Source organism: Entelurus aequoreus, linkage group LG01 (genome assembly GCF_033978785.1).
Source record: "Entelurus aequoreus isolate RoL-2023_Sb linkage group LG01, RoL_Eaeq_v1.1, whole genome shotgun sequence".
In the NCBI taxonomy this organism is placed as follows: Eukaryota; Metazoa; Chordata; class Actinopteri; order Syngnathiformes; family Syngnathidae; genus Entelurus; species Entelurus aequoreus.
In genome coordinates, this window is record NC_084731.1 from 35,881,530 (window position 1) to 35,899,891 (window position 18,362).

General features: G+C 40.3%; 1 protein-coding gene across 4 annotated transcripts in view; it reads left to right on the plus strand.

Moving 5' to 3' along the window:
• LOC133651184 (SLIT-ROBO Rho GTPase-activating protein 3-like) overlaps nt 1-18,362 on the plus strand; it is a 121,783-nt gene that overhangs the window by 21,360 nt on the left and 82,061 nt on the right. For all 4 annotated transcript variants that reach the window (XM_062049185.1, XM_062049194.1, XM_062049204.1 and 1 more), the window contains exon 2: nt 13,343-13,538. In XM_062049185.1, coding sequence (XP_061905169.1) covers nt 13,343-13,538 — 196 coding nt within the window. The remainder of the gene's footprint in view (nt 1-13,342; nt 13,539-18,362) is intronic.

The window sequence follows — 18,362 nt, forward strand, 5'->3', positions numbered from 1 at the left end:
ACACACACACACCTGGAATTATTTTTCACTAGTATGTATAAATGGATTTCACCTGTGTGTGTGTGTGCTTTTTACACGTGTGTGTAAGGGACAACAATTTCAGTAGTATGTGTGCAAAGATTTCAGTTATGTGTATGAGCGCATCTTACCATTGTGTATACGAGCATTTTACCACTATGTGTAAGAGCATCTTACTAGTGTGTGTGAGCGATGTTGCATTCCGGTTCCGGTATAATCCCCGCCCCTTTTAGACAAGTTTATTTTTATTTTTTTTATAGTCAAGTTGTGGACAAAATGTCTGCCGACAAGTAGCTTAACCGAGGCGGGAGCTCCACTTCATAATTTGAGGGCTTCAGCGGAGAATATAATAACACTTTCAATGCAACAAGGGTCGGACTGCCGCCATGGGTCTCCCCCGCAGGACGCGGCACCTGAGCGGCCACACAGCGGTGCCTTTCTCCTCCCGACAGCCGCAGCCTGGAGCACTCGTTCCATTGCGAGTTTGCACCGCACACATGCAACGTTTCAGTTCATGGACATCGGGGCAAAAGGAGGAAAAGGTAATTAGACATTATTTATTTCTAAATGATTGTTGAATCACACGAAATGTAAGACAACATGGCATTGTAGTGAGCTACAATGGTAACATGTCGAAATGTGAGTCACGTCGTGTTACGTCAGTAGCTAATCATATACTAATGATAATGGATTGCATTTATTTAGCGCTTATCATCGACTAGATAAGGGGTCCCCAAACTACGGCCCGCGGGCCGGTTACGGCCCTCCAAAGTCCAACATCCGGCCCGCTGGGAAAGACAATTTTTTTGTATTATTTTCAATCTGTCTTTTCTAATCTAATCCATTTTTTGGTGTTCCCTAGCTGCTCAGGCAAATCATATTGTCTACAAATGCATTTCCCTGTATGACTTATATTGTCTTAGCTGTTTTCATGTGATCTGATTGTTACATTCTTATTTCAGAGTCACCACACAGCTGCATGACCATTTCAACAAGGACGGAATAAACAACCTCTGGATTCATGGAACTTCTTTGCACACAAATATATTAATTGGAATATTCAATAAATTTCACATAGAAACATTGTGAATATTATTTTCAACAGTGTGTTGAAAACAACCTTTTTTGGCTCAGAAAGGTTCCTTATGTCTCATTATTCATATCCTTTCAATACTTGTCGGTGTGTAATTCCAGACATAGATGTAAACATTAATGAGACAACAATGAACATTTTTCAACAAGTGAACCCACTTGAAAATGATGGCAACTATGGAATAGACATTTTCACTTCAATTCTGCACTTTATTCAGTGGACAACATGGGAATAATAAGGTTTGTTAAAATGTTTTCTTCACTTCAGGGACGGCGTGGCGATGTTGGTAGAGTGGCTGTGCCAGCAATCGGAGTGTTGCTGGTTACTGGGGTTCAATTCCCACCTTCTACCTTCCTAGTCACGTCCGTTTTGTCCTTGGGCAAGACACTTCACCCTTTGCCTCTGATGGCTGCTGGTTAGCGCCTTGCATGGCAGCTCCCGCCATCAGTGTTTTTGATTGATTGATTGAGACTTTTATTAGTAGGTTGCACAGTGTGTGAATGTGTGTGTGAATGGGTAAATGTGGAAATACTGTCAAAGCGCTTTGAGTACCTTGAAGGTAGAAAAGCGCTATACAAGTACAACCCATTTATCATTTATTTATTTACTTGTGCAGTGTATTCTGCAAATTAACATTTTGTTTAAACATTTTGTAAAAAATAAATAAATAAGGAACCTGTTATACAGACCTGTATGAAGTTGCCCACTTTATTATTGCAAATATCAGAATAACACCGCAATACGTTTGTGCTGTGAACATTTATGTTTCTACGGTTGATGTTTTTAAGTTATTTTATGTTCTGACTAGTAATGTCATCCAGCCCCCACCACCACACACACTTTGTCAAAATCTCCCCAAACTTGTCCCAAACGCTTGTGATACACAATTTTTTTGTCTTATGATTATTGTATTTAGGTTAGGTTAACACATTAACTTAAACTATAATTTTAGACAAACAATATCTATTGTCTGACTACAAGAAGCATTGAAAAGTATATAAATAATAAGGCATAGGGAACCTTTTTTGAGAAAAAAAAAAAAAGATATTTAATATGTTTATGAGAAATGTATTGAATATTCCAATTAATATATTTGTGTGCAGAGAAGTTCCATGAATCCAGAGGTTGTTTATTCCGTCTTTGTTGAAATGGTCATGCAGCTGTGTGGTGACTCTGAAATAAGAATGTAACAATCAGATCACATGAAAACAGCTAAGACAATATAAGTCATACAGGGAAATGCATTTGTAGACAATATGATTTGCCTGAGCGGCTAGGGAACACCAAAAAATGGATTAGATTAGAAAAGACAGATTGAAAATAATAATACAAAAAATTTTGTTTTTCCAGCGGGCCGGATGTTGGACTTTGGAGGGCCGTAACCGGCCCGCGGGCCGTAGTTTGGGGACCCCTTATCTAGTCGATGATAAGCGCTAAATAAATGCAATCCATTATCATTAGTATATGATTAGCTACTGACGTAACACGACGTGACTCACATTTCGACATGTTACCATTGTAGCTCACTACAATGCCATGTTGTCTTACATTTCGTGTGATTCAACAAATCATTTAGAAATAAATAATGTCTAATTACCTTTTCCTCCTTTTGCCCCGATGTCCATGAACTGAAACGTTGCATGTGTGCGGTGCAAACTCGCAATGGAACGAGTGCTCCAGGCTGCGGCTGTCGGGAGGAGAAAGGCACCGCTGTGTGGCCGCTCAGGTGCCGCGTCCTGCGGGGGAGACCCATGGCGGCAGTCCGACCCTTGTTGCATTGAAAGTGTTCTTATATTCTCCGCTGAAGCCCTCAAATTATGAAGTGGAGCTCCCGCCTCGGTTAAAGGCCTACTGAAATGAATTTTTTTTATTTAAACGGGGATAGCAGATCTATTCTATGTGTCATACTTGATCATTTCGCGATATTGCCATATTTTTGCTGAAAGGATTTAGTATAGAACAACGACGATAAAGATTGCAACTTTTGGTATCTGATAAAAAAAAGGCTTGCACCTACCGGAAGTAGCGTGACGTAGTCAGTTGAACATATACGCAAAGTTCCCTATTGTTTACAATGATGGCCGCATGAAGTGAGAGAGATTCGGACCGAGAAAGCGACAATTTCCCCATTAATTTGAGCGAGGATGAAAGATTTGTGGATGAGTAAAGTGCAAGTGAAGGACTAGTGGGGAGTTGAAGCTATTCAGATAGGGAAGATGCTGTGAGAGCCGAGGGTGACCTGATATTCAGCTGGGAATGACTACAACAGTAAATAAACACAAGACATATATATACTCTATTAGCCACAACACAACCAGGCTTATATTTAATATGCCACAAATTAATCCTGCATAAAAACACCTGCGTGTTTGTTATGCTAGCTCCTAGCTCCTCTGCTAGCTCCTAGCTCCATAGAACACGCCAATACAATTCAAACACCTGATCAACACACACAATCACTCAGCCCAAAAGACAGTTTACCTAACCCAAGGTTCATAAAGCTTATATATTTTTAAAAAGTTACGTACGTGACGCGCACATACGGTCAAGTTATCGAATGTTTAGCAGCCAAGGCTGCATACTCACGGTACCTGATATTCAGCTGGGAATGACTACAACAGTAAATAAACACAAGACATATATATACTCTATTAGCCACAACACAACCAGGCTTATATTTAATATGCCACAAATTAATCCTGCATAATAACACCTGCGTGTTTGTTATGCTAGCTCCTAGCTCCTCTGCTAGCTCCTAGCTCCATAGAACACGCCAATACAATTCAAACACCTGATCAACACACACAATCACTCAGCCCAAAAGACCGTTCACCTAACCCAAGGTTCATAAAGCTTATATATTTTTAAAAAGTTACGTACGTGACGCGCACGTACGGTACGGTACGTGTTATGCTAGCTCCTAGCTCCTCTGCTAGCTCCTAGCTCCATAGAACACGCCAATACAATTCAAACACATGATCAACACACACAATCACTCAGCCCAAAAGACCGTTCACCTAACCCAAGGTTCATAAAGCTTATATATTTTAAAAAAGTTACGTACATACGCAAAAAAAAGCCAAAGCTGCATACTCACAGTAGCACGTCTGCGTCTTTGTCATCCAAATCAAAGTAATCCTGGTAAGAGTCTGTGTTGTCCCAGTTCTCTACAGGCGTCTGTGTATCCAAATCAAAAGTCCTCCTGGTTAGAGTCTCTGTTATCCGAGTTCTTCCATCTTGACTGCATCTTTCGGGAATGTAAACAAAGAAGCGCCGGCTGTGTACTGTTGTGGCTGACTACGTTCGAAAAATACGTCCATTTCGCACCGACAACTTTCTTCTTTGCTTGCTTGGCTTCCTTCTCCATAATGCAATGAACATGATTGAAACAGATTCACGAACACAGATGTCCAGAATACTGTGGAATTATGAAATGAAAACAGAGCTTTTTCGTATCGGCTTCAATGTGGAAGGCATACCCGTGTTCGTCGGGCTACGTCACGCGCATACGTCATCCGCAGAGGCGTTTCGAACCGGAAGTTTAGCGGCAAATTTAAAATGTCACTTTATAAGTTAACCCGGCCGTATTGGCATGTGTTATAATGTTAAGATTTCATCATTGATATATAAACTATCAGACTGCGTGGTCGGTAGTAGTGGGTTTCAGTAGGCCTTTAAGCTACTTGTCGGCAGACATTTTGTCCACAACTTGGCTTTAAAAAAAATAAAAATAAACTTGTCTGAAAGGGGCGGGGATTATACCGGAACCGGAATGCAACATCGCTCACACACACTAGTAAGATGCTCTTACACATAGTGGTAAAATGCTCGTATACACAATGGTAAGATGCGCTCATACACATAACTGAAATCTTTGAACACATACTACTGAAATTGTTGTCCCTTACACACACGTGTAAAAAGCACACACACACACAGGTGAAATCCGTTTATACATACTAGTGAAAAATAATTCCAGGTGTGTGTGTGTGTGCGTGAGACAAAAACATTTCAGTAGTGTATGTAAGAATGTTTCAGTAGTGTTTATAAGAGTGTTTCAGTAGTGTATGTAAGAATGTTTCAGTAGTGTTTATAAGAGCGTTTCAGTAGTGTTTATAAGAGTGTTTCAGTAGTGTATGTAAGAGTATTTCAGTAGTGTTTATAAGAGTGTTTCAGTAGTGTTTATAAGAGTGTTTCAGTAGTGTATGTAAGAGTATTTCAGTAGTGCTTATAAGAGTGTTTCAGTAGTGTATGTAAGAGTGTTTCAGTAGTGTATGTAAGAGTATTTCAGTAGTGTATGTAAGAGTGTTTCAGTAGTGTATGTAAGAGTATTTCAGTAGTGTTTATAAGAGTGTTTCAGTAGTGTTTGTAAGAGTATTTCAGTAGTGTTTATAAGAGTGTTTCAGTAGTGTATGTAAGAGTATTTCAGTAGTGTTTATAAGAGTGTTTCAGTAGTGTTTATAAGAGTGTTTCAGTAGTGTATGTAAGAGTATTTCAGTAGTGCTTATAAGAGTGTTTCAGTAGTGTATGTAAGAGTGTTTCAGTAGTGTATGTAAGAGTATTTCAGTAGTGTATGTAAGAGTATTTCAGTAGTGTTTATAAGAGTATTTCAGTTGTGTATGTAAGAGTATTTCAGTAGTGTTTATAAGAGTGTTTCAGTAGTGTATGTAAGAGTATTTCAGTAGTGTTTATAAGAGTGTTTCAGTAGTGTTTATAAGAGTGTTTCAGTAGTATATGTAAGAGCATTTCAGTAGTGTTTATAAGAGTGTTTCAGTAGGGTGTGTGAGAGAAAAAGATTTCAGTTGTTTATGTGAGAGCATTTCAGTAGTGTATGTAAGAGCATGTCAGTAGTGTTTATAAGAGTGTTTCAGTAGTGTGTATAAAAGAAAAAGATGTCAGTTGTTTATGTGAGAGCATTTCAGTAATGTATGTAAGGGGTAATTCTGAATAATGTCCCTAACGGCCCCTCATACGAGTCATCCAGACATGCACATTTTTCTCCTTCTTCTACATGTACAGACGCTTGTAGAAGTCACACATGATACCTTAAGTGAAGGAAACGCACGATTGCAGCTATTTCGGATACAACACATCTCAGACGGCAAGAGAACTTTCAAATGTCCAGGTCAGCTGTAATACTACTTACCGAAAAACTTTGTCCATTTGTCGAAGGAGAGACAATGAGAATGCGGGTTCCCGTGGGTGTGGTAAAAAAGGTAGCGTGTGCTTTGGATTACCTGGCCGTCGAGTGAAGACTACGGAAAACAGCAAATGCATTTGGACTGGCAAAGCAGACTGTATCAGTTATTGTCCGCCATGTATGTCGCAGACTCAACGTCTAGGTCCAGAGTATATAAAGTCACCAAAAACGAATGGACAATGAAGGTAAAGGCAAAAGTGTGAGGAGTGTCCTGACCAGATATCTAGATCCCTAGATTGATTGATGTAAAATGTTCTTTATCACATTTTTTACTTCCACGTGTTTGTTAAAGATTTGATTAATTTATGATGGCTCAGGTGTGATTCACTACAATAGGGCCCCACAGCGCACTGGATTCCAGTTCATTGAAATACCACAACACTGGATATTGTTCAGATAAGTTCAATTTAATTTAAGAACTTGCACACAAAGCAACACTGGAGGTGACTATGACGTGCGCATTTTCCGCGCATGCAAACTAAGTCGCGTTGCGCCAGCGGACGGAGGGGGTGAGAGGGTCTTAAACGACCATTGTGTGTGTGTGGACAAGGATAAGGTTAGGCGGGATTTACCCTGGATAACCTTAGCCGGCTTAGTGTAGAAGGGACCTTAGAAGAAGCCGTTTAGTGTGTTTGCAGTTGAATTGTGAAGGTGTCCTGGCGTGATTATGTGCGCTCTGCGAAAGCTTGAATCATTCATCACGTGTAGTGCAATACTGCACAGTCCCTAGTAACACTTTGGGTTCTAAAAATAACACGCCTGCAAGGACAGAGCATGCAAAAAATGTCTTTTATTGTCTAGATGACAAAATTGCAAAGTTGTCTTTCTTTTGTGGTCTTATTTTAGCGCAGCGACATTTTGTTCTATTTTGGAGCCGATTTTTGCCTCCTTAGCTGCTCATCAGGTTTGGTTGTTTATCGAGTATTTCCACGTAGAAACAGTCACTCTTGTCCTTGACCAAATGCCAAATGCAGCGGCTGGTGCAAGTGTCAGAAGAAGGAGAGGACAGAGATGCCTCCAGAGGCATGTAACCAGGCAACGGCACCATGACGATAACATCTCCCCCCAGCTAGGAGCCATACTCTTTCATTTTGCTTTTTGGCTGTATTCCTATACTTCCATTTACATTTGCAGAGCATTTCTTTAAATTTGTATCATGTAAAGGAGAAGAAAAAGCCTTTTCTTCATTTATGCTCTTTTACATACAAGCTTCCTTTCTTTGCACGCAAATGACATGCATGCTTGAAAACGTCTGTTAATGCTGCTCACTAATGTCTCACAGAGAGTGGAGCTTTGTCCTTTCAAGCATGTGTGCCACAAAGCAGCTTGTGTTTAAGCAATGTCACAATTGCTGCAATAAAATATTGTTGGTAATTTTGAAGTATTTGTACAGTAGTTTAATCCAGCTCCTTTTAGGTGTGAAAGAAATAGAAATGACAGCTTGACATTAAAATGCATACAACAAAAGAAAATAATGATTAAACACAGTCAGGGCCTCACAAGATGTCAGACAGGAGGGAAAATACTTTTAAACTCAGGCCAAGAGTTCTGTCCAATACATGGAGGAAGATCATTCCAAACTAAAAACACACTCAAAATAAATAGAGAAATAATCTTTACTAGAAAGAAACCAATCAATCAATTTTTTTTCTTGTAGTTAATCGTTGAAATGTAGTCAAAGACCCATCACTAGTTTAAATTTGAAAGAAACATTAACATTATTCCTCAATAATGATTATATTAACTACAATACTCTATTCTTTTCTCTCTCTACTAGAAAATACCATAGTACATTTGAACCTATACAATATTAATATTAATATTAATACTGGTACTCAAGGGTACCATTTTTTTTTACTTTTGTGTGTTAATGTGTTAATAAATAATAATTTGTTAAGAGTTAAATAAATAAAAAATATTAAACATTTGAACACTGTGCTGTACAGGTAATGTTTTCTTTTACTTGTGAGTATCATTTGCAAGTATGCATTAATTTCAATTTGTCCTAGGTCTCTTACCGCAGTAAGGGAATAGTCTTTGCCATTAAGGATTTTCAAACACAAAGTGTTTATACTGTAAGTATTGTACTTATTACACAACAGCTGTTTGATTGTATAATGCACCTTAGTTGTAGTTGACATTAACACATTTGAAGGTGTTAAAATCCTCATGTGAAATCACTAATGCTAATCAGTTGCATGTATATGGAATATCCAAAGTAAATTAGCATCGAGCTAGCGCATTTAGAAAAGTGGAGCCTTACTTTTGAGTGTTTTTTATCAGGCACGGTTGCCTTGTTGGCATGGAACATTACAACATTACTTAGGAAGTCCACTATGAATACACCGGTTTGCCCGTCAAATGTTTGAGTCTACAACCTGACGAGACGTTACGTGCAGCAAAGGTATTGAAATATGATACCGTTTGATTATACGTAATTCAGTACCATTGGAATTTGGTCGCTTCCTATAAAAGTTCCAAATTCAGTACCCATCTCTAGAAAATAGTAAGATTTAAAGACAGAAAGTGAACAAACACTAATTTCAATGGAGAAAGAATCAGGTTAAATAATTTCTGCATCGTTCTACTCCTTTTCAGACATGTTGAATTGTGCAAGTGTAAATGTGATGTCCCTTAATGTAACTTGTTTAGCATTAAGTGTGTCCCGATTCAACTTTTTTGCTTCCGACACGATACCGATATTGAAGCCTTGAGTATTGGCCGATACCGATCCAATACAATATCAGCAGAAATCTTACATACTTTCATTATTTTGTAGCCAAAGTTAAAGTTAAAGTACCACTGATAGTCACACACACACGAGGTGTGGTGAAATTACTCTCTGCATTTGACCCATTCCCTTGTTCACCCCCTGGGAGGTGAGGGGAGCAGTGAGCAGCAGCGGTGGCTGCGCTCGGGAATCATTTTGGTGATTTAACCCCCAATTCCAACCCATGATGCTGAGTGCCAAGCAGGGAGGTAACGGGTACCATTTTTATAGTCTTTGGTATGACTCGGCTGGGTTTTGTAAAATGTAAGAAAAGGTTGGATGTCAATGTCAATTAACAATCTGGAATTGATTCATGCAGTATTTAAGTTGAAATGGAGTTGTCATTTTTTGGCGACATCTAGTGTTTACAATAATTTGTAAAGTTAAGCTCATGATGCAGTACGTTGAATGATGCTGACACGTTTGTTACTGAATACATTCTAACACACTTCTGCCTTGCGACTTTGTACGTGTAAGTAACATGCAACTATAATTTGTTACTAGAGATGTCCGATAATGGCTTTTTTGCCGATATCCGATATTCCGATATTGTCCAACTCTTAATTACCGATTCCGATATCAACCGATACCGATATATACAGTCGTGGAATTAACACATTATTATGCCTAATTTTGTTGTGATGCCCCGCTGGATGTATTAAACAATGTAACAAGGTTTTCCAAAATAAATTAACTCAAGTTATGGAAAAAAATGCCAACATGGCACTGCCATATTTATTATTGAAGTCACAAAGTGCATTGTTTTTTTTAACATGCCTCAAAACAGCAGCTTGGAATTTGGGACATGCTCTCCCTGAGAGAGCATGAGGAGGTTGAGGTGGGCAGGGTTAGGGGGAGGGCGGTGTTGAGGTGGGGGCGGGGGAAGTTAGGGAGTAGCAGGGGGTGTATATTGTAGCGTCCCGGCAGAGTTAGTGCTGCAAGGGGTTCTGGGTATTTGTTCTGTTGTGTTTATGTTGTGTTACGGTGCGGATGTTCTCCCGAAATGTGTTTGTCATTCTTGTTTGGTGTGGGTTCACAGTGTGGCACATATTTGTAACAGTGTTAAAGTTCTTCATACGGCCACCCTCAGTGTGACCTGTATGGCTGTTGACCAAGTATGCATTGCATTCACTTGTGTGTGTGAAAAGCCGTAGATATTATGTGATTGGGCCGGCACGCAAAGGCAGTGCCTTTAAGTTTTATTGGCGCTCTGTACCTCTCCCTACGTCCGTGTACCACTCCGTACAGCGATGTTTTAAAAAGTCATACAGTTTACTTTTTGAAACCGATACCAATAATTTCGGATATTACATTTTAAAGCATTTATCGGCCGATAATATCGGCAGTCCGATATTATCGGACATCTCTATTTGTTACGTTCCGATGTGGTGTTGTTGACGCCGAGATGCAGAGACAGGAGATGGCATGCAATATAATGTAATATAATTTGTTAGCAGAAAACAAAAATTAGTGCAGCTAGGGAGTGCACCGAAAGCTGATACTTCTAGTACAAAGGTCAAGCAATAATCTGTGTAGAGGACTATCCAGACGGGCAACCAGGAACAGGTGTGTCCCGATTGCCAATAAGGGACGGGTGAGCGCCCAGACTGGAGAACAGTGGAAAAAAGAGGCAAACATGAAATGGAAACCAGGGTAAGAGCGCTAGACAGGAAATAAAACAAACTACAGGAACATTTTAAAAAAAGGGTCAAACTGTCAGGCATGCCAATAATTATTTGATATTTGTTTATATTGACAAATGTGCTGTTTTGGACTGCAACATTGTTCGATGAAGAACACTTATTACGTATGTCTAGCTTGTGTGCTATTGTGTAGCTGCTAGCTCCTAGTAGCCTGTAGCCTGTAATTTTTGCGTTTTGTAAATGACTTGACTAAAATAGAAGAAAACACCAACCTTTTGTTCTCATTGGAAGACATTTAGATGTTAACTAGCTGTCCTTTCATGATCCCTCATGACAAATATTAATGTCTGGTGGTTTCATTTCCTGTTTAGCACACTTATTTTAATTTCCATTTCCTGTTTTTCTTCTTTTGCCACTATTTCTCCTATCTGGGCGCTGACTTCTTCACCTGTTCCTGATTAGCAATCAGGACACACCAGTTCTTAGTTGCCAATCAGGATGCTTTACATGCCAGTCCCGACCAGAGGACAGAGATCATTACTTGACATTTGTCCTTTTTGCGTTGTACCTCCGTGTTGCATAGCTTTCTCTATGCTTCCTTTCCACTTACCTGCCGCACTATGTTTGTTTTGCCAATAAATACATTTTACCTGCACTTTACCTGCCGTCTCTGCCTCATCGGGTCACGACTCGCAACATCCACCGCCAGATTGCAACATGTCCAGCTTTGCACAACTAAACACACTGCAGGACTGCTTGCTTTCTTCGTTTTGTCCTGTCTGAACTTTTTTGAAGCCTCTTTCTTTGCGCTGTCCTCAAATCTAAACATCAAACATGGATATGATCAGCTGGACTCTCGACGCAATTCACAAAGTCTTTTCGACAAGGAAAAGAGGTTCGGGGAAGCCTGGCTGCCCTGATGGAACCATTGCTGCGGGGTACGTGAGAGACTCCTGGGATAAATGGAGAATCATGTGCCTCTCAGCCCTTTCCATCGAGGACGTGGAAGACATCTACCTATTTGGAACCGTAATCGCGGGGCACTTGCTGATTGGGCTGGGCATTGCTCTGGTGTATCGTCAAATTCGGAAGACGATGGCAGCCACTCAAGGAGCCCAACGGCTGTTCGTCGCAATGGAAGGATTGGGTTGGGCTGTGGAAACACAGACTGTGGCGATTTCTGATCTGAATCGCAAAATGGATCTCATCATGGAGAAGCTTGCTGAGAAGGAGAATTAAATTAAATTTGAGAGAACCAGCACGGACACAGAGCAGGCAAGTCTTTGTTTTGACTGCTCGAAGAAAACAACATCCTAATCTACGATTTGACTCCCTCGAATGGCCTTGACGCAGGAACAGGCTGTTCTGAAAAACTCCCCCGAGGACTCCTCAACGATGGACGCTTTTGACCTTCCTTTTTTTCAATAACACCTGGTGTCGAACTTTGAGATCGGCCCCAGTCCACAAAAACATTTCAACATCTCACCCAAGTTAATTGGGCATACATGCACGCACCCGCCCCTTCCCCAATCAACGCCTTCACCACTGCTTAATTCCTTTTCGGGGTTGTGGACGGCTGAGTAGCGCTTTATAGCGGCGGCCGGCCTCCAGGGCCCCAAATCCCCCCCTCTGTTGCGAGTTGTTGTGATTATATGTATCATGTTTATGTGTGCTATGCTATGTGAGGTTTTTTCCTTGAACTCAGTCTGGACCCCTCCCGAGGGTCCAGCCTTAGACTGATATTTTTTTTACTCTTCCCCCCTTTCCAAAAATCGCCTTTTTCCCACCTTTTTTAAGGAGCGCTGTAAGTGTCTGATCCGTTGGCGGTCCCATCTTGTCCCCCTGTAACGTATGTCTGCTCTTAGTGGGACTGTGCCGAAAATGAAATTTCAGTTCTTATGTGTCTTGTACATATTAAAGAATGGACAATAATAAAGCATCTTGAATCTTGAATCTTGAATCGGACATCTAGATGTAATCGGACCAATTACCGATAAGAGTACGGGATCGAGACACCCCTGTTAAGCATGTTAGAAACTAATAAACAATTCTACTGTATAAGACTACCCACATCGCTTAACATATTAATGTTAATAACCGACAAAAGTATGTTGCTTTTTTCAGGACATACATGGTCCTATTTGTACACAAAATCTAAAAACTTTATTTGGGTTAGTTTTTTGTCTAACTCGGAGGAAAGAAGCACACACAGCAAACTTGTAATTCAAAGAATCTTTGATGTTGGCTCCTTTTTGTGACCAATCCTGGTGAAGGCTCTCTCAGCACAATGCAAACTGACCTAGTTTATGTTTTCCGTGCTGTCTGCAGCAATAAACACACATGCATGTCATCATGCACGTGTGCGCACACACACGCACACACACACACACACACACACACACACACACACTGACAGCAATGGATGAATGCAGTCGGACATCCGCTTTTATTCAATTATGAAGACTTTGTTCCTAAATGAGTGCTTCTGCTAGCATGATCGCATTCTCGCATAGATGAGGCGATACTTTAGTGTGGGAAAAAAATGCTCTGACAGTACTCACTTTAGACTCCACTTGTATTTCTCTTCCTGCTCTAAGTGCTCTCTTGTTGATCTGCAGAGATCCGTAACCAGCTGGTGGAGCAATTCCGTTGTTTGGAGCAGCAGTCGGAGTCTCGCCAGCAGCTGCTGCAGGACCTGCAGGACTTCTTCCGTCGGAAGGCCGAGCTCCAGCTGGAGTTCTCCAGAGGCCTGGACAAACTGGCGGAGCGCTACTCGGCCAAGATCCGCAGTTCCAGAGAGCATCAGCATTTCAAGTGAGTTACGGTGCCTGCATTACTTCACCTGGAAAAAGATATTTGGAATACCAAAGTTATTTTATTTGTTATACGCGACCCACGCTGTAAAAAGTATGCTTTGAACAATGTTGGCCGCTTGGTGGATCTGTGGCTTGCTCCCCCACACCTCACAGCACAAAGGTCCCTGGTTTGATTCCCACATGAGGACTTTCTGTATGCCGATCACCTTCGTGAGTTTCCCCCAAGTGTTTCAGAATGTTTTCCTCCATTGGAAAACATGTGTATGGCGCAATTTCCAGCTAGTTGTTTTGACCAAAATACTGACTCAATACTTGGATCTGGTTCCTGCATCCTGCGCTGCTTCTTCGTCAAACACACCATCAGCAGCTTCTTCATATTTGTACGGAGACATGTTTGCTGTTTTATTAGCGATGCACCGAATTTTCGACCACTTAAATTTGGCTGAAAATTTGGCCAAATATGTCAAATGGGTAGGAGTAGTAAGTACACATGTGTCCCTGTGTTCTTACTACTTTTACTGGCTAGCAGTAGTAAGTAAACATGTGTCCCTGTGTTCTTACTACTTTTACTGGGTAGCAGTAGTAAGTACACATGTGTCCTCTGTGTTCTTACTACTCCTACCCAATTAAAGTAGTACGTACAGATATGTCTGTGTTCTTACTACATCTACAAGCTACTGTAGGAGTAAGTTTACATGTGTTCATTATTTCTTACTGCATCTACAAGGTTGGAGTAGTAAATACACATGTGTTCCTGTGTTACTACTACATTTACTGGTTAGAACAGGCTTATTGACTAGATTGAGCACTGCTGCCACCTAGCTGCAGACCCATCCAGAGGGTCCTGACCCACTATTTGACAAACACATTCGCTACAACAACTAGCGGTGGGGAGGCTCCTAACCTGAAGCAGTGGTCCCCAACCACCGGTCCGGGGCCTGGTACGGGTCCGTGACGTATTTGCTACTGGGCCACACAGAAGCATAATTTAAAAACGATGATATTAGTTCATATAAGTTGCTGTTTGTCATCTGCAGTTCCCAGCAGGTTGATGGTATATACAAAAAGGTCTATAAAAAGTTCAGTAAGACAGCATCAACATCAGACATAAACAGTACAATAAAATAAACTTTCTCAGATATAATAATAACAATAAAAATAGAGACCCATATAAAACAGTAGGTTTCTGCATTACCTCAGTTCAGGGTAGATCATGAATAGTCACCATGCAGTTCAGTAATTCAGATGGAGAAGCGCTATCGTGCTAATGTGCAAGTGTGCTAAATTGTTGCGTATAATAAGTGTGCTAAAGAAAAAAAAAATGTCCTAGTAAGATAAATTGCTGGTGTTGTTGCACATAGCCCTATTACACAAGTTGTTTGCATTAACATATGTTTTTACGCATTGGAACATTGAAAACAAAAAGCATACATCAGGGTATCTATGTAAGAAATATTGCACAAAATACGAATACAGAAATAGAAATCCATAGAAAGCCAAAGAAATCCATTGGAACTAATAGCAAATATACCTAGTTTTATTCTATGTCTATGCTCTGGCCTTCAGCAATGACCACAAATTAGCAAAATTGAGTAAAAAAGTCTTTGGAGAAAAAAGGTTTTTTTTCATTCACTTATTTTTGCTGTATTTATCCGCCACATGTGGAAAGCCGGTCCGTGAAAATAATGCCTACATAAAACTGGTCACTGGTGCAAACACGGTTGACGATCCCTGACCTCAGGTACAGAATGACATTCGGCCAATGACAGCTTGTATCCCAGTAAGAACAACTAGTAAGCTGGGACCCTCGTATCATTAGGTACCACAATTGGTTTCAAAATGTTTTTCAATGAAAATCGAGAAAGGCTGCACATTGAAGTTTTGGGCAGAAGATGCTGGCTTGGAAACAAAGAGCTGTCAGCTACTAAAAGGATGGACAATAACAACGACTAAGGATGAATAAATGCAGAAGAATTGACCTGAAATGAAGTCAGGGCCTCAGGCTGCAGTGTTCTTCCCAACTAGGTCAGACTGTTCTTTGTCCACTCCTACCGACCCGTCTTATTCTGTACGCGATTGTAATTTCTTTACATTCTCAAACAGGACACAGACGTCCTCAGCGCTCACAAAAATAAAGAGCTAAGGAAGTCAAAGAAATGAAAGCTATTTTGCTCAAAGTGTCCAAAGGACTGATGTTGAGCTCATGTTCATGTTTGTTATCTTACATAAATATATGGCATTATTATATGGCATTACTATATTATTCTACTAAATGACATTATTATAGAAAGTGAGGACATGTTGAGCTCATGTTGCCTGGCAACCTACCGATCTGTCCATCTCTGGGGTCTCTCTGGCCAATTATGAAAACATTCCAAGCAGGCAGTGTGTGACGCTGATGAATGGAGCATTCCTCTAAGGACCACCCTGTCACTTGACTTTTCTTGTCGCCACAGATCACCTTCATCAAATCCCTTCCGTCACTTAAAATAGCCATCATCATAAATGGCCGTCTACTCCCCGACTACAACGCCTCAAGCCTTAGTCCCAATTATATGTTGCAGCTTAGAGAAGCCTTTGCTAAAGAGCTTAGTGTTGATAATTGTTATTATCAGTCGTACTTTCTTTCTAATGTCAGTAAGGACTATTAGGGCCATGCTTATATGCTTTATGCAACTTAATAAACAAAGACTGGAAGGTTGGTCACTATGATCAGTTTATTTGATAAAAATACTGCATACATTTCAGTACGGGACACATCTGCAATTTCTTCCCTATTGACCAGAAGTCTAGTTAAAGCCTGGGCTGCATATTATTTCTTCATTGACTGACTATATTGCAAAGCATTTATGTATATGTATTTATGTATTCATATTTGTTTACTTACTTTGGTATATTATTTATTTATTACTTATTCACTGTTCTGTTACAGAGAACAAGGCAATGTGATAAAATTGCTTTGTTATGAAAAAGGGTAGGATTTAATAAGCTAAGCTTCTTCCTACTCCATTTCGGCCGTGCTGTAGTGAAACAACTGGAAATATGTGATGCATTACATTGTATCGTATGCATGTTCGAAATAAACTGAACTGAACTGAACTGAATTTATACTTCCTGTCTCTCACATGACGTGAGAATATTAGTACGCAACTGTACCGTCATGAAAGTTCAGTACCAAAAACTGCGACAATTTTAGGATCAAGATCATAGAAGTATGGAAATAAATTCAAGAGCAAGATCATGTTAGGCTTGTTTAATAGTGTTTTTAGAAATGTTGGAAACGAGACACGTGCGGTCAGGGTAGGCGGTGAGGCGGAGCCTGACTTGTCATGACGGGGAAAACGAACAAAAGAAAACAAATAACAAAACCATCAAATAAATAATATTTTCGGCCATTAAAATGTGTTATAAATGTGTTATCTGTATGACTAAAATTACTTTTTTTTTGTACATATTCTTGAGTAAAATCATTAAATTTGCACATAAACTGGTCATGAGGATGAGTGTGTGTTGTCGCTTCACCTCCTGAAGAGGAAGAGGCTTACTTCTGGTCTGGTTGCACAATCGCTAAAATAATGTTTGCGGATTCCTTTTTACATGAATTTCTAGTTTGTACACTGCAGAATCTACAGCCTGTTAAATGATAATCCATCTATCCATTTCCTACCGCTTGTCTCTTTCGCGTTTACTGGGGAGATGGAGCCTATCTCAGCTGCAATCGGGCGGAAGGCGGTGTACACCCTGACTAGTTGCCACCTCATTGCAGGGCCAACACAGATAGACAGACAACATTCACACTCACATTCTCAATATTGATAATCAGACTCTAAATCAGACTCTTAAAAAAAAGAGAAAAGATGACCTGGAGTCTCAGGTCCTACAGATTAGATTAGATTAGATTAGATTAGATTGGATTAGATTTCTTTATTTGTACCCGCAGGTAAATTTGGCTCGCCGTGGAAGACAGATGAACAATAGAAGAACATTAATAACATTATAGGGGTGGGCCAAAGAAAAGGCAAAATAAGTAAATACATACAGTGGGGTGCGGGGACCCCCTAGAGGTAGTTGTAGGCTGTCCCCAGCTAAATGACAGATAGTTAATAGAAATAGACCCTTACTGGGTCCATTTGTACACTCTCAGTTACATTAGCATTGATATTATACATGTGGGCCCATAAATAGAAATGGTATTTGTTAACATTCAGGAGCGCGAGCTTGCTGTTAGTGGTTACCCATTGTATCTTCCTACGGTGTTTAGTGAAGCATGTTTAGCTATTCCTCGTTCTGGGGATGATGATTGTAAGAAACATAGTTTATTTGTCGCCATTGTAATGATCCGTGGCCCGGATCATGTTTTGTTTAGTTTTGTTCTGTTAGTTTGACTACCTCAGTTCTGTTTTCAGCATCCCTGGGTTTGTGTTTTCGTTTCCATGGGTGCTGATTAGTCTCACCTGCCTCTGATTAGTGTTCGGCATGCTCATCTGCTGCCGGGCACTTATCAGAGAGCTACTTTATTCACGTTGTGCGCGACACTCAGTCTGGCTTCCTTATTTGCTACAAGCAACAGTTACATTGGATGAATTCTGGTCCATATGCTTTTAAAGGCCTACTGAAACCCACTACTACCGACCACACAGTCTGATAGTTTATATATCAATGATGAAATCTTAACATTGCAACACATGCCAATACGGCCGGGTTGACTTATAAAGTGCAATTTTAAATTTCCCGCGAAACTTCCGGTTGAAAACGTCTATGTATGATGACGTATGCGTGTGACGTCAATCGTTGAAATGGAAGTATTCGGACACATTGTATC